The 26,606-nt window shown below is 38.0% G+C and overlaps 3 protein-coding genes across 6 annotated transcripts in view; all 3 read right to left on the bottom strand.

Moving 5' to 3' along the window:
* Nucleotides 1-3,918, bottom strand: part of LOC131432081 (protein turtle-like) — a 130,906-nt gene extending 126,988 nt beyond the window's left edge. For 2 of the 3 annotated variants that reach the window (XM_058598136.1, XM_058598139.1), the window contains exon 1: nt 3,728-3,918. The gene's annotated coding sequence lies outside the window, so the exon portion shown is untranslated. Of the gene's footprint in view, nt 1-3,639 lie in introns of all 3 variants that reach the window. The other variant, XM_058598137.1, reaches the window with a different exon arrangement.
* Nucleotides 3,919-12,822: 8,904 nt separating this feature from the next.
* On the bottom strand, nt 12,823-13,639 carry LOC131432077 (ubiquitin-ribosomal protein eL40 fusion protein). 2 transcript variants are annotated; one of them, XM_058598133.1, is made up of 2 exons: nt 13,558-13,639; nt 12,823-13,343 (listed from the first exon to the last, which is right to left on the bottom strand). In XM_058598133.1, exon 2 carries the CDS (start codon nt 13,332-13,334, stop codon nt 12,948-12,950), a length of 387 nt encoding a protein of 128 aa, XP_058454116.1. In that variant the 5' UTR covers nt 13,335-13,343; nt 13,558-13,639; the 3' UTR covers nt 12,823-12,947. The 2 variants fall into 2 exon arrangements, with proteins under 2 accessions (XP_058454116.1, XP_058454117.1); XM_058598134.1 differs by having other exon boundaries at nt 13,563-13,633.
* Nucleotides 13,640-23,614: 9,975 nt separating this feature from the next.
* Nucleotides 23,615-26,606, bottom strand: LOC131432076 (putative lipid scramblase CLPTM1). Its single transcript, XM_058598132.1, has 4 exons — nt 26,284-26,606; nt 24,532-26,146; nt 24,137-24,458; nt 23,615-24,058 (listed from the first exon to the last, which is right to left on the bottom strand). Exons 1-3 carry the CDS (start codon nt 26,392-26,394, stop codon nt 24,160-24,162), a joined length of 2,025 nt encoding a protein of 674 aa, XP_058454115.1. The 5' UTR covers nt 26,395-26,606; the 3' UTR covers nt 23,615-24,058; nt 24,137-24,159.

Genomic DNA, 26,606 nt, shown 5'->3' with positions numbered 1-26,606 from the left:
GCCATGTGCAAAGTTTCATCCAAATCGGAGAAGATCGATTCTGAATTTGTCTACTCATTCCTGGAATTGCTCACCTATCGTCAAGACCTACAAATCGAAGCAATCGACTCTACTTTTTGTGTTGAGTATCAAATTGATATCTCTCGAGCTATTAAGAATGGTATAAACTGTGTTTCATCTTTTATGTTATTTTTCGTGACCTCAATTCATACGCGTTTTTTTTTACTAACTTAATTTTAGAACTTACTAGTCTAATGGACGAGAACCGCTTTCCTGGGAAGATGACTAGAATGATCAAAGCAACGATGAACAGTGTGCAAAACTGCGTAAGGTTTTCGGGTGAACTATCCAGTTCATTCGGATCTCGCCGAGGACTGTGACAAGGTGATGGACTCTCATGCCTGCTATTCAATATCGCCTTGAAAGGAGTAATGCGACGAACCGGGCTTAACAGCCGGGGAACGATTTTCACGAAATCTAGTCAATTTGTGAGCTTTGCGGATGACATGGGCATTATCGCGAGAAACTTTGGAACGGTGTCATCAGTGGCCTACTAGGGACCTGCAAGCACTTGGAGCTTTCGAGCGACGCGTGCTAAGGACGATCTTCGGTGGTATGCAGGAGAGCGGCATGTGACGGCGAAGAATGAACCACGAGCTCGCTGCAGTCTACGGCAAACCCAGCATCCAAAAGGTAACCGAAGCCGGAAGAATACGGTGGGCAGGGCATGTTGCACGAATGCCGGGCAACGACCCTGCTAAACTGGTGTTCGTCACAAATCCGTTTGGAACAAGAAGGCGAAGAGCGCAGTGGGCAAGATGTATCTTTAGGGAATCTAATGGTGGTTGATGAGGAATGTTGAAGTAATCAATGTAATTTTTCAATTTATATGCGTGAAAATGCTAAAATTGGTGAGAATGTACAATTCGTAACTTTCAGGAATGTGCCTTAAACACATGTTTTCGTTTGATGATCACCGTGTTTCGCAACCAATTTTTCCATTTGCCATAAAATAAATACTAGCTGATAAAGGTTTTATGAAAATTATCAGTTTGGATCGTAATCACATTGTTACAGTTTTCACTACGCAGAGGGAAATGCAGAATAAGTAAAATAAAAACACTCTGCACCAAATAATAGTTATAGCGACAAAACACTGTGTTAACTTCAGTTGTTTGATTAACCCTGCGCTATTTAGATTAAACCCTATAAAACGCTATTTAGCATGAATTTGATTAATAAAAGTAATAGGAGCGCAGTATTTTGCATGTCTAGAATACACAGCAGACGCAGCGTCTGAATGCTGGCCTTTATGTTTCAACAGATCTCGCAGCCGATTTATAGCGTACATGATCATTTCATGGCTAGTACTACGATACTACTGACACTAAGAATCCTTCCAGGTCGGGACTCGAACATACGACCACTGGCTTAAAAGACCAGCGCCCTATGCATTGAATCGCCAACCCCGGGCAGTGATGCACAACACTGAGCTTAAATCGATAGACCCTGTCAGCTGATGGCCAACCGTATCCATTCCGGCTATACCAATTCCCGGCTTCCGGTAGCACCGGAAATAGTTTTCGCAAACTTTAAAATGGAAAAAAACTCATTTTTCTCGGTGACCGTCTTTCACAAACTTAGGTACGAATGAAAGGTCTTATAATTTCATGCCGAACCCTTAAATTTCATTCGGGTCTGACTTTCGGCTTCAGAATTACAAGATGAGAGTGATCGCCTCTACGAATGAAGTACATTGTATGCGTTGTTCGATTTCTCCCACGCGGTAAAGAAAAGAAAATCGACGACGAAGCTCGGAATTAAAAACCCAAGCAAACCGTTCTCAATCGTTTTGAATAAATCAGAATCACGGTGCAGACACGAATGTCTGTTACCGGTGTGTGATTTTGATTGAAAACGGTACTGAGGTTAAGACTAATCATAACCACTTTATGGGATGTGCGCTCGTTCAACTTTACTCTCAAGTGAGAAATTTGTAATCATTTTTACTTATTTAGTTTAAATATAAAAAATGAGTAAATTTTACTCACCGTACTTTGAAAACGGCGTGCGAGAAAAATGTGGAAAACTAAAACTCCGGTTTTTCCCACAGTAGTTGTGGAGGTGGATTTTGTTCCGTCAAAGGCAAGTTTGAGATTGTTCGACAAAAATGTAGAAATGTTTGATCATTTTTAAATATTTTTAGGTATTGTTACAGGTTTAGAATTTAGTTTAAGAACTCAATTTTAGAACTTAGTTTCATAATACAGGCTTACAATTTGAGACTAAGACTCTGGAACTATATTTGTGGAACTGGGTTCTTGACTAGATCCAAATCCGAATCCAACATTCTGATTCAGACTTCTGAAACAAAATTCATAATATGTCTTCTAGATCTGGATTCTGGAAACAAACTTCTAGATCTGGATCCTGGAATTAAGCTTTAGATACTAAATTGCATACTAAATTTAAACCTAGGGCACGAAAATATTGTTTCAACAATTGAGCTAAAATGGGACCCGAAAGGACCACGAAAAGATTAATTTAAATTTTGTCTCACTCTAGAAAATAATAATTATAGAAACTGCATGCAAAAAAGCATTCGCACTTTTCAATATTAGTATTCAATCGAATCAATTTCTCTATCTGTGAAAAATTGATGGTTTGCATATTGAAGAAGTGTACAAAGTTTTTTTTCATATCGAAGAATGTCAATCCTGATTTTTCTCCTCTTCTACTGTTAATTTCTAGAATTATCCATAAAAGTTTTAAAAATTTTACTGCGAAATGACTTTTTTATGGTTGAAGTAAAAAATTTGGATCCGGTTACATCGCAAAAACAACAATGCGGTGGCTCATTTATTCAGATTTTTTTAACAGATTTATCCTGTTTAAGATATCGTACATCAACAGTTTGGACAATTTATAGAACTGACCGATGACAATTTTCAAATTTTGCTCTCATCATTGTTCTTTGAATTGAAGTAACAAACCTATTACTAGAGCTAATGTAGCTCTCTAATATTCTTCATATTCCTAAGATTTCATAGTCTAGCATCTCAGACAGACTTCATGCTTCAACTAGTTCATATTCAAAACACTCTAGAAGGCATAATTAAATAGTTGTTTTAAGCAAATTAATTTAATTGATTCAATTTTCTCACTACCAATAGCAGCTGATGAACGCAAACTTAGTTCCATTGCCTGTTTAGTGCCAACCACTTCACAAAGAATAAAACTTTTCCCAGGCGTTCCAGAAAATTTCTTCTTAGCCTTCTATAAAGCGAATCATTAAGAATTCATGTTTATGTTTACCACACACCACTGCAGCTCTTATCACCCTCCTGACAATCGGCTGGCAGCACTGCAGTCCCTCTCGTTTATGTTATGTTTCGTATTGATTTTCTTCTCATTCCGTCACAACAGGAGAACGGAAACTGACTACACACACCCAGTCAGGGGGAATTCTGTTTTTCTCTCTCGCTCTTCATTATCTCTCGGCCAGTGGCTGCAACCTACAAAACATAACTCCATTCAACCACCAGCACCAGAACCGAAAGAACGGAGAGCGAAAGCCCACACATTTGAGCAGAGCCCAAACAACACACAACGAAGTAGCTCAAAAACTTCAGCACCCACCAACACCACTGCGCCAAAATATGTGCAAAGATTTTTCTTGTCTCACTGAATGCTCCCAGGCCAAAAAAAAAGCTGCAAAGAAACGTACTACTTGTCGATATTCTTCGGTTGATTTTTCATTGATTTCCACGCCCTAGCGGTTCGATTTTTTCACAATCACATCCGTACGACACTGCAAAACACTGAACGCGCAATTCGGAACAGAATTTCATTCAGAAAACAATCCAAGCAAGCGACTATTTCGGGAGCCAAATTTCGCTGACACTAGTTTGGTGGATATTCTACACTCTTCTAACACCTTGCTTCCTTCGACACACAGTTCGAACCAAAGCGTGATGCTTGCGACAAGCTACATACATATTCTCTCACGGTGCCGTCTGCTGAAGGTATGTTGCGGTCTCTCGCCTCTTCTAATGTGGCGTTGTTGTATCGCATCGAAGGTGAAAACTGGTTTTTTGGCTGCGGCCCGTCGTCACACAAACAAACGGTCACTGCGATGGCGGCTGGTTCTTGTTTTCTGCGCATCGATACCCGCCGCCAGACAAACTGCCAGCAGAGAACTACGAGCAGCGCAACAACGCAACGGTGCAGTCCCACTTCTGCCTGGGATTGTTTGTGTTGGAAGTTTTTTTTTTAGCGGTGGGATGCGACGGTGACGGCGGCAGCAGCAGCAGCAGCGGTCATGAAAATACCTTTGGTCAAATCGCGAGGCACAAGAATGGTATGCAACTGACGAACGTGCGGGAGGAACCGGGAGATCCAGGAAAGGGTAGAATCTACGGCAGTGAAACTCTGGTGGCTCTGGTGGAGGCTGCGCGCGCGGCAAATGACCGAAAAGCTTGTTTTGACGATCATCGCTGAAAGCTGCATGAGAAGGAAAATAATGCGATGCTTTCTTTGGGAGAGAAACCGTTATGTTGGTCAGCGAGCATTGATGCGGCTGAAGATTTAGCGAGTTTTTGGTGTCGATCATGCGTGAGAGATTATCTCTTCACTAACAGCGATATCGCGTCTCCATTTGAGGAGAGTTCATCTCAATCTAATTGTGGATATGGTTTCTATTGCTACACATAATAACATAACCATTAGCAGAAGTATGCATCTCAATACTATGAATAGGGAACCCTTTTTCTGTATAAATGCATTCTTTGGTAAAGTACATTGCCACAATTCAGTTTGCCGCGCTGGGAAACAGGTTTTGGGCTGCCGGCCAATTCCACATTCATCCACATCTGATGTGCATCTTGTTTGATAATATGAAAAGTTTCTGCGCTTTAGAAGAGTAACGTAAAATTTCTTTTGACGTGAATACGTCTTACTTTACTATGGAGTGCCTTGTGCAAGTTCGCCCTGTGAAAGAATATGTAGAACTTAATCGTGAACATCTCGTGTTGTAACATAATTCTTTCTCCATACCATATGAAATATGATATGATTAGCAATTTATGATTCAATTTTACCCAATGTGAGACAAGCTTCAATAACTCAAAATCTAAATTTTCTAAAACTTTTAAAAATAACGAGAAAAACTCATGACGCTGGCTTGCCTTTTACGCACTCGGACTCGGAGTTTCGAAGGAGTCAGGCACATATTGAACTCAACCAGGGAACAACTTGACAGCTCCCATTGTTCTCCAACGTTACATCAGTTTTAGATCTCTGGTTCTGTTATTACATTTCAAAAGGGGCTTTATTATGATTTGAATAAAAATTTTAAGTGTTTAAAAACTTCTTCTAACTTAATCCTTTCGCAACAAAATTACCAGCGTGAGTTTCTTTTGTATCTTTGTTCCATGAAAAGTTTTAAGAAATATATCATGGTCAAAACTCCACTGCTGACAAAGCACGCAGCGACAGACCCTACGAAGCGGAACAGAATCAAAACTATATAAAATGGAGGATGAAACCGGGGTAAAATAAATGACAATCAAAATATTACGTAAAATAATAGTTTAGTTTTTGAAGCTGTATACGTTACAAAGTTTTTTTGATGCCTTTCTGAGTCAACGCCTGAGTGAAGGCAGAGATGGCATTTCACTAGAGTGATACACCAGGGCGTAGGTTTCATTTATACACTGCGGATACATTTGCTGCGCTCCACACAAAAAAGAAAGCGCACTTCTTCTCAGTGTCCAGACAGACAGACTTTGAGTGCGTGCTTGTGTTGAATGAAGCTGGTGCGAGAGAATAACATTCTCTTCGCACGAATCGCTCTCACGTGCTCTCGCCTAAATACACCCAAGTGATCACTGGCGCGTGGTGGTGAGCGAACACTTATGTGAACTTCAATTAATAGAGAGTAGATCTGGCCTTGCTATGAAAAAAAATGCAATGAAAACCGAAAATTTAACGATAAATTGTTTTATTTTGCTAATTTTGCGTGCCCCACGCTTCTTCTACGCAAACCATACACCAGAGTGCTCTCCGGCGTGTACACCTCTGTGAAAGTATCTGCATCCACCTCAGAGAATTTTTTAGCTCTGCTCTAGCACTTTGGTGCGATTCAGTGGAAGAGGTAAAAGGAAATAAACAAACGCACTCATGATGTGTGCACACTCTATACAACAGTGGTGTATAAATGTGAAAGAGAAGAGCTCTCATTGAAGTTGTCAGTGCGAGGGGAGAAATTTTGCTCGAACTTTGTCACACAGAGGTTATGGACATCTCTGTGTGAAGGTACTATGTATTTTTTTTTTGTTCCGATTATAGAAGTTTTAACCTTAAGGCCATTCGCCTCTTCGGGCTAGCAAAACTTTCTGACCAAAAACTAAACAAAACTAAATATTTTCTGTTACAAAAGCAGTTTTCCGGAAAAATAAATAGTTTTACGACAACATTCCTTATCCGTTGCCTTTCGCGTGTTAAATTAAAGGTTCCTATTTTGCAGGTTTACTTATAAAAGGTACCACATAGGAATGTGTTTGTTGCTAATCAAATGTGTCAGTGGAAGTAAGCTGAAACTGAAATAATTTTTCTCGGGCAGTTTTAAGGAAAACGGAAGAGTTTTGACTAATATTTTCGCTTTTCTGGAATTGAAGTTTTAAGCAGAATGAACTGATTTTTTTTATTTTTCAACCATATGAAAGATTTATTGATTAAAATCAGAAAACGAAAGGTCGGAATTTGTTTTTACGCACACATTGTTGACATTACTCATACGCTTGCCTAGAGTCTTGCTCCTTCACTCGATATTATCGTGAGGTGGGAAGCGTTACGTTAAGTTTAAGAAGCTAGAAAGCGTTGCATATGATAATTTTCTTTAATTAAGGGTTACAAATCATATGAGTTATTTTGTGGTAATTAAGAATGCTAGAAACCGTTATAATGATTAGATTCCTGCGGTAAACGAGTAACGACGCGTTACTTTTAAGGATGTTATAGGCGTTACGAAGAGTTACATGCGTCACTTTTTTTGTAAACGTTACGAATTTTTACATGTGTTACATTTTTGTGAATCATAGGCGTTACACAGTGTTACATGCGGTACTTTTTTGTGAATTATGACGTTACGAAGTGTTCATGCGCTACTTTTTAGTAAGTTATAGGCGTTACGGAGCGTTACGTGCGTTACTTTTAAGTAAGTGATAGACGTTATGAAGCGTTACATGCATTACTTTTCAGTAAGTTTTGAGCGTTACGAAGTGTTACATGCGTTACTTTTTTGAAAGTTACAGGCGTTACGAAGCGTAATTTTTTTTGTTATTCACAGGCGTTTCTTTTTAGTAAGTTATAGGCGTTACGAAACGTTACATGATGTAAGTTATAGGTGTTACAAGGCATTACATGTGTTATTTTTGTAAGTTACAAAGAGTAACAGCTTTTGTAAGTGTTGTGTGTTAGGAAGCGTTATATGTGTTACTTTTTATAAGTTATAGGTGTTACAAGAGTTTTGACATCATCACGGCCCCTCCTGAAATCAGAAACAGAAACGAAAAAAGTGTGAGAAATATTATTGGGCTGTTGATCCTGTAGATTACACCGTGAGGTAGAGGTTTTGAAAGTTACGTGATGGTCAAAACTCCTCTGCCGATAAAGCACGCACAGAGTCAAACTTACATGAAGCATATAAGCATCGCAACCATGATTAAGAACAACGGTTTAAGTTTCAAATACTCGTTCACCTGATTTGGCTTCCTCGTACTATTATCTGTGCTCAAACGTTAATTTATGTCTAAGAAATTTAGGTGAGTTTCGTTTTGGAATTTCAGACCCCTACTTCTGGAACTTGAATCCTAAACCAGTAAATTTGTATGACCATCTATTAATCTAACCTATCAATTTAGAAGATGTTTTTCGTTCTCCACGAATCGGCTGTGTTACTCTATGCCAGTGACGTATCTAGGGAGGCGAAGGGGGCATTCGCCCCGGGCGCAACGTTTTTAGAGGGCGGTAAACCAATCCTTGGGCAAACCTTTTTTTTCTCGCCCAAATCATCTTTCCGTAGATGGAGTTCAGCTTTATTTTTGTTTGCTCACTAAATCAACGATGGAGGCGGCAAATCTCTTATTTTGCCCCGGGAGCACATTCCCTCGGTACGCCACTGCTCTATACAGTGAATTGTCATCATTTAAAGTAGGAATGTAAATGATCTTAGAATATATGGCATCATCGCAACTCTTGTGGATTGTTATGCTTTATAAATATTTAGACATGTGTTACAAAAATAACATGACAGTAAACGTAAAGAAATGTAATACAATAACATTGTATCGGGCGCAGTAACAAATGTTATTTGAATACTCCATAATGACAGTTCCAGTGTAAAAATTTAAATTGTTTGTTAAAAACGCTGGCAAAAAGAACACCAAGAATTAGGTACTCTATCTAGCTACACTAGCAAAAAACATTTATTTAACTTTAAGCATAGATTGTAATGTATTTAGTAAATTGGACATGATTTCACGGTTAGTATAATTTATTTCTGCATGCTAATTTCTAGGCCTAGCTTTCTATTGTGTGCGTTTTCTTTCTCTCCCTATCTACTGGTTCGTTAGTGTGCTTTTTTCTCATTGTTCGACCCAACCACAGGTTATGATGACATCTTCAGGAGCGGCAAGCGATGAATGGTAAAAGCTTGGACACCCGGGTGTAATTATTTGTGTGCGTTCCGGAGGGTGCTTCCGAGAACGCAGTTACATGTGCACATGGATCGTAAACGTGATCACTTCATGGACGCACCCGTCTATAAGCGGGGTCCGAAAATCAATCTAGCGGTTAGCAATTTATCTCGGTTTCGATATTTATGGACGTCGGGAACAATAAAGTAAAACGGAACGGACTCAGCGACTGATGGATGGTGATGCTGGGTTTACTGCAGAGCACGTGGGGAACGAGGGGACCAGCTGAAGAGGACTTTTTGATGCTGCTGGTATTTCTGCCGGTCGAATGATCGGTGTTTCACCGACACGTGGACTTCCTAAGGCCACCGGAAGGTCACTTCCAATGGAGCGATGTGGTAGCGGATCGACTCCCTTCCGACGGAAAATCATGCGTTGGGCAAATATGTCCTCCAGGATGTGGCGAGTGACGCAGTCAGCGAACGGTGTCCAGCGAGCGTGCTTTCGTACGGATGATAACCTGAGAAATTGGATGGAACAAACGTGGTTGTTCGAACGGATCGTTAGCCAAAAGCGGGTCTTTAATTTAAGCACATTTTTACCTTATCTTTCTATCAGCACACAAATCTATTTCGCACACGATAAACTCACACACTTTATTTTCTGGCTATGTAAAAAAATAGAAATTTATAGCCAACTGAAAAGAAATACCACATCACGATTACCTTTAAACACTTTTAGTAAACGGAGCAAAATCGCGTCTCTACCACTCTACTCAACGAACTAGGACAAAGTGATTGAGCCCTGTAATCCTCAGATTAGGGAAGAGATGAAAAGAATCTCAACGTAAGCGGAAGTACGTCATTTCTCGAGAATTCTTCGGGATTACTCGGAATCTTGGGTCATTCAACTATTTAGTTCGTTCTAGCCCAGGTCAGTATTCTATTTTTCTTTTTCTTTCAAACTAACTGAAAGGATTCTGTTCTTCGACAATGTTCGGCAATCTCACTCGGCTTAAAAGAAGAGAGCGTGATCTTTGGCTACCAATGGTTGAACTGAAGGACGACCCGTTACAACGTATAAATGCAGGCGGATTTGACTTGAAATATATTGATGGGTAATTGACATGCGGAACTCATTTGCATCAATAACTACGGTCTACTTTATGTGGATGTTCGTTAATGAGGTTTGGATGAATTGAATTTATATTGAAAACATTCAATTCAACAAAATAAATAAACCAGTTGATACATAAATAAGTAAATAAATAAATAAATAAGTAGGTAAATAAATGAATAAATTAATAAATAAGTAAACTATCAAGTATTAAATACTTGAATAGTTTGCAACTGTTACAAACTTAATGTTGGATCTTTGTTCGATGCTCATTTTCCAACCAACACTTTACAAGTGTACTGCCACATTTAGCGCGACATCTCATACATCCAAATGTCATACAAATTTTATATGATAACACTGGAAGATGGGCAATTGACGTATGAAAATTTCAGACAAATAACTACATCTACAAATAGAGACATCTACAATTTCAAATTCGACTGCCACTGACAGTGTCAAAAATAAACGACAATTATAAATAATAAAAATACACAAAATTGTAAAGAATGACCGGAAAGAGAAGGTGCGCTAGCATGCCATGATTGGACAAGATGAGAAAGATATCCTGACGCTGGATCCCGCACATACCTATTTAGGACTACAAATACGAACGCAGGCGCACCTCGGATACATGTTTGGATGAATCCAAACGACGTTATTACTTACTTTTTATTTTCAGCCGTTGAAATTCTATGCTAATTTTCTGAAATAAATATTTTTTCCATGGTATTTTTCATTTCATAGATTTATATAAAAATCTGAAATATCTCCCTTTTGACTTAAACCAATATATAAAATAGTAATTCTCTGGTATCTAAATTTGATATGAACTATAACATGAATATTATTTTGAGTGTAGTTCTTTTTCGTCATACGATCGGAAATATGATCAGCAATTTATGATAAATGCCTTAAAATTCCACTTTTCTAAAATGTTTGGTATAAACGGACATCAAAGAGGAAAACGCATGACGCCTGTGTATGTGTATGTGTAAGTTTTTGATATTAAAGTCATGTTCATTTCTAGTTTCGATTTTCGAATCCGTGACAAGCGAATTGTTGCGTATTTTTCGAATTTTCAGTATCATTGTAATCGGTCGAGTATCGTTGCACAATCATGTAGTATTTAACTCTCAACTGTTCCGCCTAATTTAATTGTGTGATAGAAAATGCTCTGTTACAATTCTGAAAGCGAGGCAGTAAAAGTGGCAAAGTTCACACAACCTATCAAATAATACGAACAATGATTGATATTCGAAAGTTCGAAAGAAGCACGTCAGTTTTGTTCGTATTCGCTCAGTTATGTCTCAAACATTGGCCACCCGCCTTTTTTCTGCTTCAGGAATCAGGAATATGAACAAATTGGCTCCAGTAGCACGTTTTCGTTCGGCACGTAAGAAAAAAACGTGGTGCCAATTAAAAAGATTCAAATTGAACTGCCGAGTTTTGCCGAGTTCAATTTGAACTGCTCTGCACTGACGAATCAAAGACGAAACGTAAATAAAATTCACGTTTTCTTGGTTTTCTGGAGATGATTCCTGACAAAAGCTGTTCATTGCTTGAAGCCGCATAATGCTTGACAATTGGCACGACATAAAAAACAGAAACTATCGCATCAAAACAAATATACTAAAAGCGTACGGTGACATTTATTGCGCATGCAACATGACCCAACTTGTCGGACAATTGATGGTACAATCGCACTAGAAAATTGCAACCAGTTTGTCTATGTCAATTTGGCACTAATAAACCAGATCTTTTGCCAGATTTTGTAGATTTCACCAGATTTTTTTAGTTTTCTGCATATGAAATGCCTAATGTCTCAGTTTTATTTAAATAAACTCGGAACAAATGGTTCAAAATCGTCAAATAAGTATGGTGCTATAGCATAATTACAAAGTTTCGCTCAAGTAGCGTTAAACTTTACGTCTGTTTGCGTGAGATCTTAATTTACTAATGAATCGAAGACAAAATGTTAAGTAGCAAATGGAATTTCTTTTTGTAAACATAGATGATGCTAGAGTTTGCCAGAATTTTTCTAGATTTTATTTCTTGGCATATGACATCACTATTTATTTGGAGATTTGTGGTTAGCTATAGCTTCTTCTGTATTACCGGAAGAATGTAAAACGATTCGCAATATGAATAAACGAAAATAAATTTGGAACTACATAAGGGATGCCAATCAATATGGTAAAACCCATTAAGGTCAATGCAGAAAGGATTCATTCACTCCAGGAGGAACGATGAACCCCTCTGACTATAGCTCCTTACCACATTGGGTGAGAAACTATGAAATATCATATAATTTCAACTTCGCATACACAGACTCAACCATGTATGGAGGACCAAAAACCCGGATACGTAGTTGCGTCAATGCTGGACAGTTACATATCAGATATGAAATACCGCAATCGCATTCACACGAATAATACTCAGCACGTTGAATAGTAGCCATGATAGTAGCCATTGAGTTTGCAATGTCTAGTCAGAGCTCTGACCAGAATACTGCAATGATGCTTGGAAAAATGCAGTAGACATTTTCAGATTCAAATCTGGTAAAAATTCTTTTGTCTGAGCGCAAGTTTGCACCAGCTCTGGCCAACTTATAGTTCCATTCACTTCTAGTAATACGAGAATACTTCAATTGAATTTCGACTTACGACTAAATTTGACCGTGAATCGTTCGAACTAAGTACCTATAAACCAAAAAACCTGGAAAGTGAGTGTTAATGAGATAGCCCAGCATTTATTTAATCTACTAACCTCTTTAAGGCATGGAACACCAACATTTGACATCACAAATGTATTTGAGAATTCAACCTGTGGTTGGAAAAACCAACAAACGATTGACTATTAAGTTACTTCTGCCAGATCTTCATTCAAAAATTGATACATTGATATATCAGAAAAGATTGCTTTCGTACTTGAACATAAGAAAACAACGGTTTGCCAAAAACCGGAGTGCACTTTTTCTCAGAAATAAAAATATCTTGAAACTAATACATTAGTTTTCAAACAATGCTTGTTTTATTCTTCGCACTGCGCCCAACATATTTCAGATTACAAACAAACTTCAATCCAGATTGAACAGACTTTCCATGAAGCACTCCCGAATAGCTCAACTATCGTCTACTTCAGCTTCTTCTTCGGACGCAGATTATTGGTGTGGCCGCATTTCTTCTTGCGACAGTTCGTGGCTCTCGGGTGCAGACGGGCGTAGCACTTGCGACAGATCATCTTATCGCAGTTGTACTTCTGGGCCAGAATACGCAGCGAAGGTTCGATGATACCACCTCGAAGGCGCAGCACCAGATGCAGAGTCGATTCCTTCTGGATGTTGTAGTCGGACAACGTACGACCGTCTTCCAGTTGCTTGCCGGCAAAGATCAAACGCTGCTGATCCGGCGGGATTCCCTCCTTGTCCTGGATTTTGGCTTTCACATTTTCGATCGTGTCCGACGGTTCGACCTCAAGGGTGATGGTCTTACCCGTAAGGGTTTTTACGAAGATCTGCATATCGATAATCTGGAATGTAAGAAACGATGTATTTTGACAGCAGAATGACAAACTTAGAGGTTAGAATAAACAAGCAAAGTTCAATTGTAATTACTTGATACAATTTCAAAAGAAACGTGCATGATTGTGTAAATTCATTCACATGGTAACAAATTGATTACTATATTGCAATGCTATTAGCAAATTGCGTTAATTTTATCAGAAATTTTGAAAAATTACTTACCTCACCTAAACGTGTCTCTTCCGAGATATGCTTCGATGAAAAAGAAATTTAAATCGTCTTATCTGTCACATGTGAGAGCTTGAATTTGAAATCTTTCAACGTACTGCAGTGCTGCCCAAGCGGCAGGCTCGAAACTACTAACTGTAATTCCACTACGTCTAAGTAAAGGTGGAGAAAAAGGAAAAGTATCAGTAAACTCTTTCAACGCACACACAGAGACAAAAAACTATGGTTGAAACAATCATATTTTACTTTAACTTCGAAATAAACATTTTTGAAAAACTATAATGTTGGTTGTTACAATTTGACAGTAAAAAATTTTTTAGGTAAACTCAACCTGGTAGGTTTTCGGCCAAATCTCTCACTCGGTCAGCAAACGTAAGATTTGTTCGTTGTTAAGGCCAGGTTCCATAAAACTTCTTGTTTAAACAATATTTCAAAATTATACTTTTTGTAGATAAAAGTACATTTATTAAACTTCATAAAAAATATTATTCTAGTTTTTTTCATTTGACAGCACTAAAAATAGCTGCTCAAACTCATTCAATTTGATGGTGAGTGTCGCCATTTTTTGGAAACGAATCGTTGAAAAGCAAAAAGTAAAACAGATTCATATTTTCTATCGAATTGACTAAACTACTGGTATTAACAACAATCTTACATCTTTTTTCATTCGTTTAGTGAAAGAATTAGAGAAAATATTCAAACTGGGAAAAAGTTATTAGGAAATTAAATCTGAAGTAATTTCGACGACACGACTAGGCATTCCGAAGAAAACTCGGAATAAATATGATTCGTGATCGATTTACCGTCAGTTACCAAAAATATAGCGACCCCTTGATAATGATAAAAAAATTCTTCAGCAACACTGTTTGAGTTGCTATGAACTAGTTACCAAGGAGCTCCATAACGAATAAACCATTGCAGGAAGTTTTTGAAACTTTTCTATAGATTTAAATTTGTGCCATGAGCTGACAATTTAATCAAAAATCAAGAATTATTCTGAAGGTATTATGAGACAAAATACAAAATTTGAAGACAAAAATATGCTTTGACAGGCAGAGAAAGAAATTCTGGTATTGTAAAAACGAAATCACTAGAAGTCTTGAAAGCTCTACGTGGCGACGCAAGCTATCCGTCGTCGGCTGATTCGCCTGGCGACGTTCAACTTGAATAGTCGTGGCCGTTTGAAGATATAGATTTAAAAGCTTACAACCAACAAATGTAACCGTCCGGCCTTCATTCAACATTATGGTCTAAACTATACACAGATGTTTGAAACTTTTGGGGGAATTGATATTATGAAATATGACGAAGTTAGACGCTTTAACATGTATGCTGATTGGCAACGAGGAGAAAAATCCGGAGCGGCGAATATATAAAGATTTGGCTAACAAATGAAATAGATTTATTTAAGAAAGTCATTAGAAAGGAACATATAAGCATTCTGTATATAAGTGTATTCGTGCTTTCATATAAAAAAAACGATTCTGAACTGGAATAAAAAGTAAAGTTCAAAATTTTAAGTATCTTTGATTTGCTGGTTGGATGAAGCTGATATACCAGTTTGACAGTGAAGTTTCGCTCTGACGGATTTTATGACTGCAAACTTCACCACCTTTTAAAACAGATAGTCGTCATAGATCTAAGTCTAGTTACGTTAAACTATTTAACAAGCTTCGACGGATATTTAAACGATACTTGATACCGACAACGCATTAAAATTACTCAATACAAAAGATGAGAAAATATGGAAACCTGATCTGCTGTTCTTAATAGTCATTTTTTGTATGTTCGAGCTCCAGCCAGCCTCAACAAAAGCCTCTATCTAACAGTCTAATCAAATCATCGCTCTGGCATGTGATGATGCTGGAGAACTTTCAACTTACTGCTAAATAAGGATCTTCCATTCAAGGCAGTTCGTTTTGTTTACATTTTTTAAGTCTTTAATATGCAGTAACCAAGGTTATGGTAACTGTTATTCAAAATCAATAATTCATCGACTTCTGTTGCCAGTTTCAATAGTTTTCCAGCCGATTTCATTTTGACATTTCCAGTTACTGAGGGGTAGTTAAATTTGCGATACAGTTTCGATAGACTAGTGGCAGGTCGTGTCGTCGGTAATTTCGTTAAACTTCCGTGTTGTGCAATTTTGAAAATGCACCCAGGTGAGCATAATAAAGAAAATCATAGTCCTACGTCAAAAACGAGAAAAAATATTATAGATAATTCAGCTATTTTTCAAAGAAGGTCGAATCTAACATTGACAACAAATGGAAAAACGTCGATGAATGTTTCGACTTTGATTTCAAATCCTATTCAGAAATTATCGTATATTCTCAGATTAATTTTTGATTAGTCGATGAACTGTTGGTTTATCTTTAAAAGGCATACAAATTTTACCACTTTTCTTCTATAGAATAACAGAGATATTTTGGCCCACCACCTGACCCTGTTTGTTGGCATGGAACACGGAGGGCGAAACTTACGTAAACAAATGAAATGACAGTTTTGCCCTTTATAGTTCTTTGTATTACTAAGATTGAGGTTTTTATAGAATCCGAATTTGTAGGATTTTGAAGCCTTTGTTGATAGATGTGAGAAACGCTATATTTTTACATTTGTAAGATTCGCCCATCTTTGAAGAACAGCTGAATTATGATAATCACCCTCATTCTTGTTTACGTCCGTATCAACCATACGACGAACGAGTATTTTCGAATGAATACGAATAAGCCATTCTTGTTTTTACTCGAATGAATTTTAACGCGACTCGTTTGCCAGAGAATATTCAAATATCAGTAAACTTCTTCAAATAAATGATGAAATCAGTCCAATTCTTGTGATTAACCATATGCGAAACGCTAGAATGTATGCCAGTTTAGCTTCAAACGATACGTGTATTTGAAAATCATTCGTACGAACAAAAAGTCCCATTCTCGTTTACGAACGAATAGACGAAATGTCGTGGTTTCGATTCGTCAGTTTAATGTTGCCAATCAACCGTTCGAACACACTGAAAAAAGTTTATCCGATTTCTAATAAATTTACTTTCGAATCTAAAGGTGATTTGCAATCAAATCATAAATTTGTGTTTTGCGTAGAACATTTAGAAAGCATAGCAGTCATAGTAAAAGCCTTCGAATATATGCACGGTTCCAAGTTTTTGTGGATCAAATTTTACATCTATTAAGTACTTCATGGAAAATATATGCTTTGTTTTATATTAAATGCATGATTTTACCAATGTAATAAATATGTAGACTATCGAAAACATGAAACAATTGCAAGAAAAATGCAACATATTTTTCGCAGATACTAATGATCGGACTGCTATTTTAAATGCACGAAGTTTAATTTGAAAATTTCATTTACCGGCTTGAATAAAATTGGTCCTGAGTACGATATTTATTTATTACTAGCTGACCCGCCGAACTTCATTTCGCCCAAAAATTATTTGTTCGAATTTATGTTTTCGGACAGCAGAATTACCATATGACTAAGTGGTTGACATTTTTCTCCATTATTTTTCTGAATACTTAACCTACAATCAATGGAATTCGCTTTAGCCCAAAACAGAAATATCACCGAAAAATAATGTGAAAATGTGAAATACTGTTGTTTATTCTTTGAGCCATTGCACTGAACACATATCCCTCTCTAACGGCTTCGATATAAAGACTGTCCCAGAAAGTATGAACGCACTTTGATTTCGCTGTAAATAATTCACAAGTGTTAGATATTCAAATTTTATTCGATATACTGATAATATTAGACTACAACAACAGAATATTATTCTCAACATTTGCTACTTAGCCATTGTAGACTATCTGGCGCACCTTCTTGCGAACGTTCCTCATTAAATTCTGTAAAGACTTCTTGGCGACGAGTTTTGACACTTTTTTCCAATCTTTTTCGAGCTGTTGAATGGTTTCGGCTGCCGAGACATGTTTCCTAAGATGTGCCTTCGTTGATGCACAAAATTCCTCAATTGATCGAAGTTGTGGGCGATTTGGTGATTCTTTGATGTATATTTCGCTGATGAAGTGTTTCGAAATCTTACCGCAGCTACAAAATGCTTGGCAGACCATATCTTTCTTACCAAATTTTTCGACTTCAATCGATGTCTCGGACTGGTTTAACACTTAACTTCTCGCACCGTATAATATTGTGGACACGGCAAGGATTTGTAATCGAGTTTCACGTAGGTTTCGTCGTCCATGATTATTGCAGTTCAATGTTTCTGCTTCTTATAGGTTCGAAGATTCAAACGTTCTTTAGCACGAAGAACATTTGACTTCGAAGTGCCCACTTTTTTGGCCACAACCCGAAATGGAACCTCCTTCTTTTGCTCAATCGCCTTCAGTATACGTTTATACAACTGAGGGTAAGCATAACCTTTTTTCGACCCGTTCTCGGTTTATCCTCAAAGGTGTTATCCTCACCGAACTTCCTGATTGCATTTCGCACGGCTTTTTCACTTACTCCTTCCATTTTTGCTATCTTTCTCAGTGACAGTCCGCGTTCTGTGTACCATTTGTACACAATTTTTCGACATTGTTCTGCTGAAAGTCCACGCATTTCGAAACAAACTAATGAAAACGAATAAACAACTGCACAAGTGGTTAGAGAAGAGTATAAACAACAGGACGCACCCATACAAATTTACAGATTCTGAACCATTGCGAAATGGCAACGGTTTATGGTTGCGTCCATACTTTCTGGGACAGTCTTTAATCTAAATTTATCTGCCAAATGTGATTCTAGCTTCTGGAAATCGTTTGAAAACGCTCACTAATCAGAATTTTGTATTGATAAAATACAAAATGTTGAAGATTTTTGTTTCCTAGAGATGTTCATTCGGTACAGTAAGATATATTTACAATTTGTATTTAGCCCAAGTAAGCAAAAGTTCGAAAAAATAAAAAAAATTGGCTCAAGCAGCATACAAAGTATTCTGAACAGTCCGTTTTCAGGGAATTGTTCATACTTGAATCTTCTCCCGATTCAACAGAACGAGCTTTGAAGCAGTTCCCTGTACAGCTTTTAAGCAGCGAGAAAGTTTTCTTAGAAATTATTCTGTACGTTCAAGTTGCCAAAAAGTGCCACGCGTACTTCAGAGGTCCAATAAAGTGGATATTTTTCAGGTACTGTGGAACTTTTGGTTGCTTGGAGAGACGACGCTTATTTTTTAATTTGATATTAATCTTACCAATTTGAACATTCTTCTCAGAATATGAAATATAAAATGGTAATCCATATCTCAAATCTCTTAGTTTGACCATTGCGTTTCTAGAGCATGATCTTTTCTGATTTGTTAAACTCACGCTCTCAATGATCAATATTATTCATCTGACTCCATTACACATAATTCATCAACTGGTAAACGATATCAGTGTTGTATACAAGAATTTAGTACAACAGGGTAACTTTTACCACAGACTAACAGACAGGACACTCAAATTAGATTCTTCAATCATTTTAACGGTCATTTCGAATATTCCTTTATTTGGGACAGTACTCACATGTGTCATGATGGCGCCACGTTACCCTATCAAAAACATCCTGTCTGTCATCTAGACTGTGTTTATTATTTTCATTTACCAACAGAGTTGCCATTCATACAGAATTACCTGTAATGTATTGATTTGTATACGTCCATGCGAATTTCATACAGGATACAGATTTAATACATATTGCCTAAACTACATATATACATAATTGTGCCTACTTCTCATCCTCCAACGCTATACAAAATCGAACCTGGTTTGTTGCAATATTTACTTGCTTCTGGTCTGCCGTCACTTAATTTCGGGTGAAAACTACCAACACAATAAAAAATAGTCTAGATGAACAACTTTGAGTCGAATAAATGGTTACCTTCCAACATCGCGAAAATGTTAAATATATTATCAACGTAATCCAATAATTTATTGTGACGATTCATTTTAGAATATTTTGATGAAATCAGGCATCTCTGCGAGCAGCTGATCGGTGTTGACAAACGAGGGGAAACCAACTAGTAAAAAAACTTTTACATAACACAAGGGGTGTACAGATAGTAAATAGTTCGCGCAGTACAATATAGGTGGAACTAGTGCATCACGAAAAATAATTTTTATAAGAATTTACTCATACTGTCATGTCTGTTAGTCTGTGCTTTTACCCTAGAAAGTAATTAATCTGAATTAAGTCTGTTTTGCAGAATTCTAATGTCGTTTTCGCTTGAGAAAACTGAAACTGACCCAGGGTAGTTTCATCAAACAAACACTTTTCACGAAACTGTGTTGACTTGGCACTTAGTAACGGGGGTTTGAGCAAACCTGATATAACAACCAGGTTCGAAACTGACTCGATTTTCAGTTCAACAACGCTAAAACTAGGTTCGAAACTAGCTTCAAACAAACGGTTTGACAGCAGTTACGGTGGAAACTGGGTTAGGTTTGGCATCAAGCGAAAATGACATAAATAAATGAGCAGCGTGCAGAGAAGACCGTTCTCTTTCTGACAGCTGACTGTGAACGATATAAATCTAGTGTTGTTTATTAAGAAGAATACCCTTTTGCTCTATTTCGTCAAAGTTAGATTAGTTCTCGGATATATTTCGGAGTGGACCTGTTTCGGAAAGTTCTGGAGTCTATGAGGTTTGTTCCTCGGTTCTATTTGGCACAGTAGTGCCAAATCAGAATCATCAATCAGAACTTTTTCTCCTGCCTACAGCGATATTTCTAGAATAGTCGTATGATGGCAGACATTTAGTAAGCAATAATTTTGATACCTATTTAAGCACGTGGCTCGAAACGGAGAATCACATGGATCAAGTATGCATGTGAAATCGACACACAAAACAAGTCGTTGCGCGCCAAGCGATTTTTTCTACGATCTAGTATACTTTTCTTTGACGGCGAAACACTTATGCAACTCGTTATACGCCAAACACCTATCAATGATCTAGCAAGCATACAGACTTAGTTTTCTTTACCGACTTCAGCAATATTTTACCGACTTTTACACAGCTGAACGTACGGTAATCTGTTGAGTAATTTATTAATTGACGAACGTTCAGTAAAACTAAAGTTTGTTTGTTGGTAACGACGAATTTGAGTTTGCTGGACGGACGCTATACTGACGGCGAGCTGCACTGAAACGGCACAGTGCCGGATAGGTGTGAATGCGCGCATAGAAAACGAATGAAATACTATCAGTATCCGTGCACGGTGTCGTGCCGGTACTGAACCGGACCGGATATGAATGAATAGTCCTTAAAGTGTTCATAATGAACAAATAAAACAGTTCATCTGCAGGATGGCTTTTACAGTTGAATACTTCAAAACACGTGCACAGCAATCCGAAGTAGTACTGAATATCTCCCTCTACTGGAATTTTAAGATCGTACTAAATAATAGCTCCTCTTTCAGCTTTGTAAAGTAGTATCGGGATATAGGAATTAACCTCAGGAAACGGGTCATCAACCTGGAATAACACATATAAATTCACAGATAAAACAGCGTAATTAATTAATACTAATATTCGTTCTTTGTGATGGTATTAACAAAACGGAATTTAAAAAACAAAAAATACAGTTATTTAACTTTAACCACTGAATTATACCGTTTAACGGGTTTATTTTTCCTGTATCTGCATCCTTTGTTCTTTTAGCGCCACGAAAATTTTTAATTTCATCCGTTTCGGTATGTTTAGTGTCTTCTTTGAATCTACTGACTCATTATCCGCTAGGTCCGCATATTCAAATGTAGATTGAAATGACGGAGAATTCACGACAAATTGCAGTTCTCGGGGATGTTTATCCAAAGTATGTCTTTTTAAGACCAGAACCGACTATAACGCATATTACATTTCGAAAAAGGAAGAGTCATAATGTACAGCGTCAGGAAGAAAATCGCGATTTCGGATATGTAAAGAAACATTGCGTTCAAGGTCTTCTACATAACCGGAAACTGCCTTTCGACAGAAAAAAACAAGTGATTGCATCCATTTATTGTAAAACTGAAATGTTAGAAGGTAATCATATTAACAGTTCGGCTGAAAAGTTCGTATCGTTTAATGGAAACACACATTTTTTGCCAAAATTCGTTTTTATTATTCAACATAATTGCCATCAGAGGCGATACAGCGATTATAGCGATCTTCCAACTTTTCGTTTTGTTCCATTTTTGTAGCACGATTTGTCCTTTGCCTCAAAATAGGCCTCAGTTTCAGCGATTACCTCTTCATTGCTTCTAAATTTTTTACCAGCGAGCATTCTCTTAAGGTCTGAGAACAGGAAAAAGTCACTGGGGGCCAAATCTGGAGAATACGGTGGATGAGGGAGCAATTCGAAGTCCAATTCGTTCAATTTCAGCATGGTTTTCATCGACTTGTGACACGGTGCATTGTCTTGATGAAACAAAACTTTTTTCTTCTTCAAATGAGGCCGTTTTTTGAAATTTCGTCCTTCAAACGCTCTAATAACGCTATATAATAATAGGCGAATCCCAAAATACAGACGCCATAACCTTATCGGCCGATTGTTGAGTCTTTCCACGCTTTGGGTTAGCTTCATCGCGTGCAGTCCACTCAGCTGACTGTCGATTGGACTCCGGAGTGAAGTGATGGAGCCATGTTTCGTCCATTCTTATATATCGACGAAAAAAATCGGTTTTATTTCGATATAACAGCTCCAAACACTGCTCAGAATCATCAATTCGTTGTTGTTTTTGATCGATTGTGAGCTCACGTGGGACTTCTTTTTGCACAAAGCTTTCTCATATCCAAATATTCGTGAATAATATGTCCAACACGTTCCTTTAATATCTTTAGGGTGTCAGCTATCTCGATCAACTTCACTTTACGGTCATTGAAAATCATTTTGTGGATTTTTTTCACGTTTTCATCGGTAACAGCCTCTTTTGGACGTCCACTGCGTTCATCGTCTTCGGTGCTCATATGACCAGTACGAAATTTTGCAAACCACTTACGAATTGTTGCTTCGCCCGGTGCAGAGTCTGGATAACACTCATCAAGCCATTTTGTGGTATCGGCGGCACTTTTTTTCATCAAAAAGTAGTGTTTCATCAACACACGAAATTCCTTTTTTTCCATTTTTTCACAATAACAAAAGTAGCTTCACCCAAAATGCAATATCTCACAAACTAATAAGCAGACAGCTGTCAAATTTATACACGTATCTTTTGAAGGTTATTACTAACTGAAAATGGTATGGATTTAATTCTAGTGGCACCCTCTCATAGAAACGATACGAACTTTTCAGCCGATCTGTTACTTACTGAATAGTTCGAATAACGATACATCCAAAGATTGGATTTTGTTCAATATATATTCAATTTTACTCACTTCGATCACAGTATGCAAAAACCAATATGGCGTGTTATGTGCTTGCGTTTTACAAATTGATTCGGTACTCTTTACCGAACAATTCGCTAAAAATCGATAAATTACTGATCGATCAGCACGATTTCTATTAAATTTACCGAATAATTTCGAAGTGAAGACAGTTCGGTAGATAATTGCCAAATTTTCAGTACATGTTTTTGAAGAGCTGAATTTCGGTAATAAAATATGCTGAATACGTCAATTTTTATAAGAACAGCAGACTAATCGGTAATTTTGATAAAAATAACGAATTTTTCAGTAAAAATATTACCGAACTGAAAATCCGAAAATAAGTGTGTAGGCGACTTTTTCAACGGAAAATTCCATTCTCCATATAAATTCGCATTCGTTCGAGAGTATGATTTCGTCGAATAGTTGATACGGACGTAAGCAAGCATGTTGATACAACATTAGTGAAAAAAACAAGTCAAATAACAAATGAAATCAAACATTTTTAATTACAACTCAAGTCTGTACCAGAACTGATAGTTTAATGTTGGATAAGCGTTGTTTTTATGCATGTACGATGTTTAAAAGTATGATCGATTCGAACGTAAACGGGCCGTAAACAAGAATGAGGTGAGCCACAGCGGCGCATAGATCTAGACTTATTTTCTAAAACCAACAAAGGACCGTTTCGGAATGACGATTATATTCAAAACGCTTTGTGGTATGTGATACATCTAGTTTATTAGCTGCCGTAACCGACCGCACTACATTATGTCTAGGTTATTTGATTTATATTTCTTCACAATTTTTTGTTTGTTTGTTCTGCTTTGAAACACTGCACTGTTTCTGTGTTCATTATGTTGATAATAGTGGATACAATAAACAATTGTTCGATCGTCCGTAGAAGTGCAGGTTTCTGCCGTCCATCTTGCTTCAAATATTTTGTTCTGCGTTTGCGTTTATATTACTGGGAATCATAATTAGGCTGCCGGTTGTCGAGAAGCTAAAACCATAGTAGCACATCTACTAATTCACTAGGCCGCCACTAGGTATTGAGGCGATAAACAACAGCAAAGTATTCAATAATTTATATCTTCATCAGTGTATGTGTACTGTCCATGTTCGCCTGTGTCTGTCCGTAATGATACAATGAATATACCTGCGATCATGAACAGATTATGTGTAATAGGTAACAGCGCCGACTTCTAAATGCGGTGCAGCCCTTAGCTAGTAATACCTAATTGCTTGAGACAATCGATCCTAATCTTCTTTTTTGTTCGCAGTGTCAGGCGACTTGGACGCATTTTTGGATGATTTTTTATTTTTGCGCTTTTTGACAGCATTCGGCGATGAAGGCAGACTTTTGGCTTCATCCGACGATGTGCTGCTAGCACTGACTGTCGAGGGAGATTGCACCGATCCGTCGGTCAATTTATTCGACTGCTTGGACTTGGCATCGGCTTCTTCAAGCATTTCCGCCGAGAACCCAAACTCGTTGACTCGCTTCAAGTCCACCTTGTAGATCCAGCGTTGGTAGAGGAAGATGAAGAAAACGATATCTGTCGAATGAACGGGGGGAAGGATATAATTTGTCAATTCTAAAAACAGTTTGTTTGTGTGCCTACTACTTACCATCACGGAAGCATCCAAGCCGATACATAGTTGGCATCTTAATAACGAACGCGAAAATATCATCGGTGAAAGTATTCAAAAATTTGTAGGTCATCATTCGCCAGGGTAGATGGGCCACCGATTTCATTTTGTAGTTGATAAATAACTGAGGCGTCATCATGATAAATCCGAACGTTAGAAGATAGCCGTACAGCATGTTCAGCACAAACGAATACCATCCCTTGTGCTCTTGATAAATGACCGAGTAGACTCCGTAGGCCAGCAGCAGTGGGAAACACAACCAGCTCAGATATTTGAAGGCCAAATTATCATACTGCTTGGTACTGGAATCGACATACGATCCCTTATCGGAAAAGTTGATTCGAGGCAAAAAGCCGAAAACTAAGTGCTCCCGACTAATGTTTATGTTAATTACTTTTTGAATTTTCCACACTTCTATGCCGAGACCGACAAAGCAGCTTATTTTGATCATAAAATTAGTTTCATTATCAAGCACATACAGAAGCACAATCAATGACTGAAATACGTTGAAAAACACCGACCGAACGGAAAGACCTTCCAACGATTTTCGGTTGTTCCAAAACTGGATATCATTCTTGAAAGCGAGTAACTCGAAAATACTGTGCAAAATCGAAACAGCAATCGTGATACCCAACAGGTAAGGATTAGTTTCCAGCAGAGTCTCTTTCAACGAGTCTTGATCCTCGTCCGATTCGGTGCCACCGGTAAGGGCTTCCCCGAAAATGTTGTTGGTCCATTTGTTCCGCATAGTTTGTGCTGCATAGAGTTGCCATTTGAACAAAGACAACGGCTGATAGCAAAGATTCAGGTCCAAAACCGGTGTCGTGCTGTTGATAGGCTGATAATCTCTCAGCATGTTCCAGTAGTCGTTATAGAAAATAACCGGCAGATAAGTTTGACCTCCTGGAAGAAATTTCACATACTCGTCCAACGGAGGCGGAACTGATCCTTTGGCCCAATTGGTTTGATCCGTTACCAAATTGATTGTCAAGTTCGGGTGCCAGTGAGCATATATCCGATCCTCCACCAGCGCATTTTCCAGTTCCTTTTCGAACTTTTCCTTTTCACCAGCCAGCAAATTGTGCGTCTTGACTCGTTTAATCTTTTTATACTTGCTCAGCATGGCACTGGCATAACCCATGCTCTTTCCGGCATAATCATTCCCGGCCGCCGGATTGGGACTTTTCCCTGCCCTTGTTACGAACGTATGCAAATATATCGAGCCGTTGTTCATCAACCGCTCCGATGCTTTAATTTGAGTATTAACTGTAAAAATGCCATCTCCGTTTCGTCCACCGTACCAATCACCATACATCAGATCTTCTTGCAACCAAACCAGCGCGTTGGGATCATTGAAATCCACCCAATGTGGATGTTCCGATATGTAAACGTACAGATCGAACATAGTGCCATTGCTGAAAAGATTCCAAGCCACAATTTTGCTCTTCCCTACGTCAGTCTGATTGACAGCAGCGTCCGGTGCTGGTCTCCGGAAGAACGACGAAATGAAGTAAATGACCAGTGCTCGCAATATCAGAGATTTCGTGATAGCGAAAAATGATTCGAATCTGGAAGGTTGCTGTGCTGGTGCTTGCTGGTCGATAGTGAAAAAAAAACGAGACACTTGTTAATAAAGTTCATTCATCCGATTCGAAAGCGTGATAATTTATTTATAGATTAGCGCCGCATAGTCAGCGAAAAACTCTAAAATGTTCAAATAATAATACTTACAGCATTGGCCGGTTGATTGCTAGTGGCCACTAAGGGTTGTCCTTCGGCTGGTGCTGCATTCTCCGGTTCTCCTCCTCCTCCACCATTGCCGTTATTCCGTGATTCGGACATTCGCTCAATACTTCTAAACGCTCAATCTATTAAAACTTGGAACAAACTTCTACTCATTACACACGTGATCTACTGTAAAGTTTTTCTCACGATATTAACACCTAATTATGTGCAAATTTTGTATAGAAAAATTGTAATAAAACACAAGCCCGTATGATAAGATCATTAAATCAAATGATGGAAGAAACGAGACAGCTGAGTGGAAAAAAATT

This window comes from Malaya genurostris, chromosome 2, assembly GCF_030247185.1.
Source record: "Malaya genurostris strain Urasoe2022 chromosome 2, Malgen_1.1, whole genome shotgun sequence".
NCBI classification, from domain to species: domain Eukaryota; kingdom Metazoa; phylum Arthropoda; class Insecta; order Diptera; family Culicidae; genus Malaya; species Malaya genurostris.
Note: the sequence above shows the minus strand (reverse complement) of the source record. Positions and strands in the feature narration are given on the sequence as shown.

Bases quoted from the DNA above. Each gene is read 5' to 3' on its own strand.
- LOC131432077 (XM_058598133.1), bottom strand. From the start codon at position 13,334: ATGCAGATCTTCGTAAAAACCCTTACGGGTAAGACCATCACCCTTGAG.
- LOC131432076 (XM_058598132.1), bottom strand. From the start codon at position 26,394: ATGTCCGAATCACGGAATAACGGCAATGGTGGAGGAGGAGGAGAACCG. The intron at 26,147-26,283 runs GTAAGTATTATT...ACTATCGACCAG, and splicing joins GCAATCAACCGGCCAATGCT to CAAGCACCAGCACAGCAACC. The intron at 24,459-24,531 runs GTAAGTAGTAGG...TTCATTCGACAG, and splicing joins GCTTGGATGCTTCCGTGATG to ATATCGTTTTCTTCATCTTC.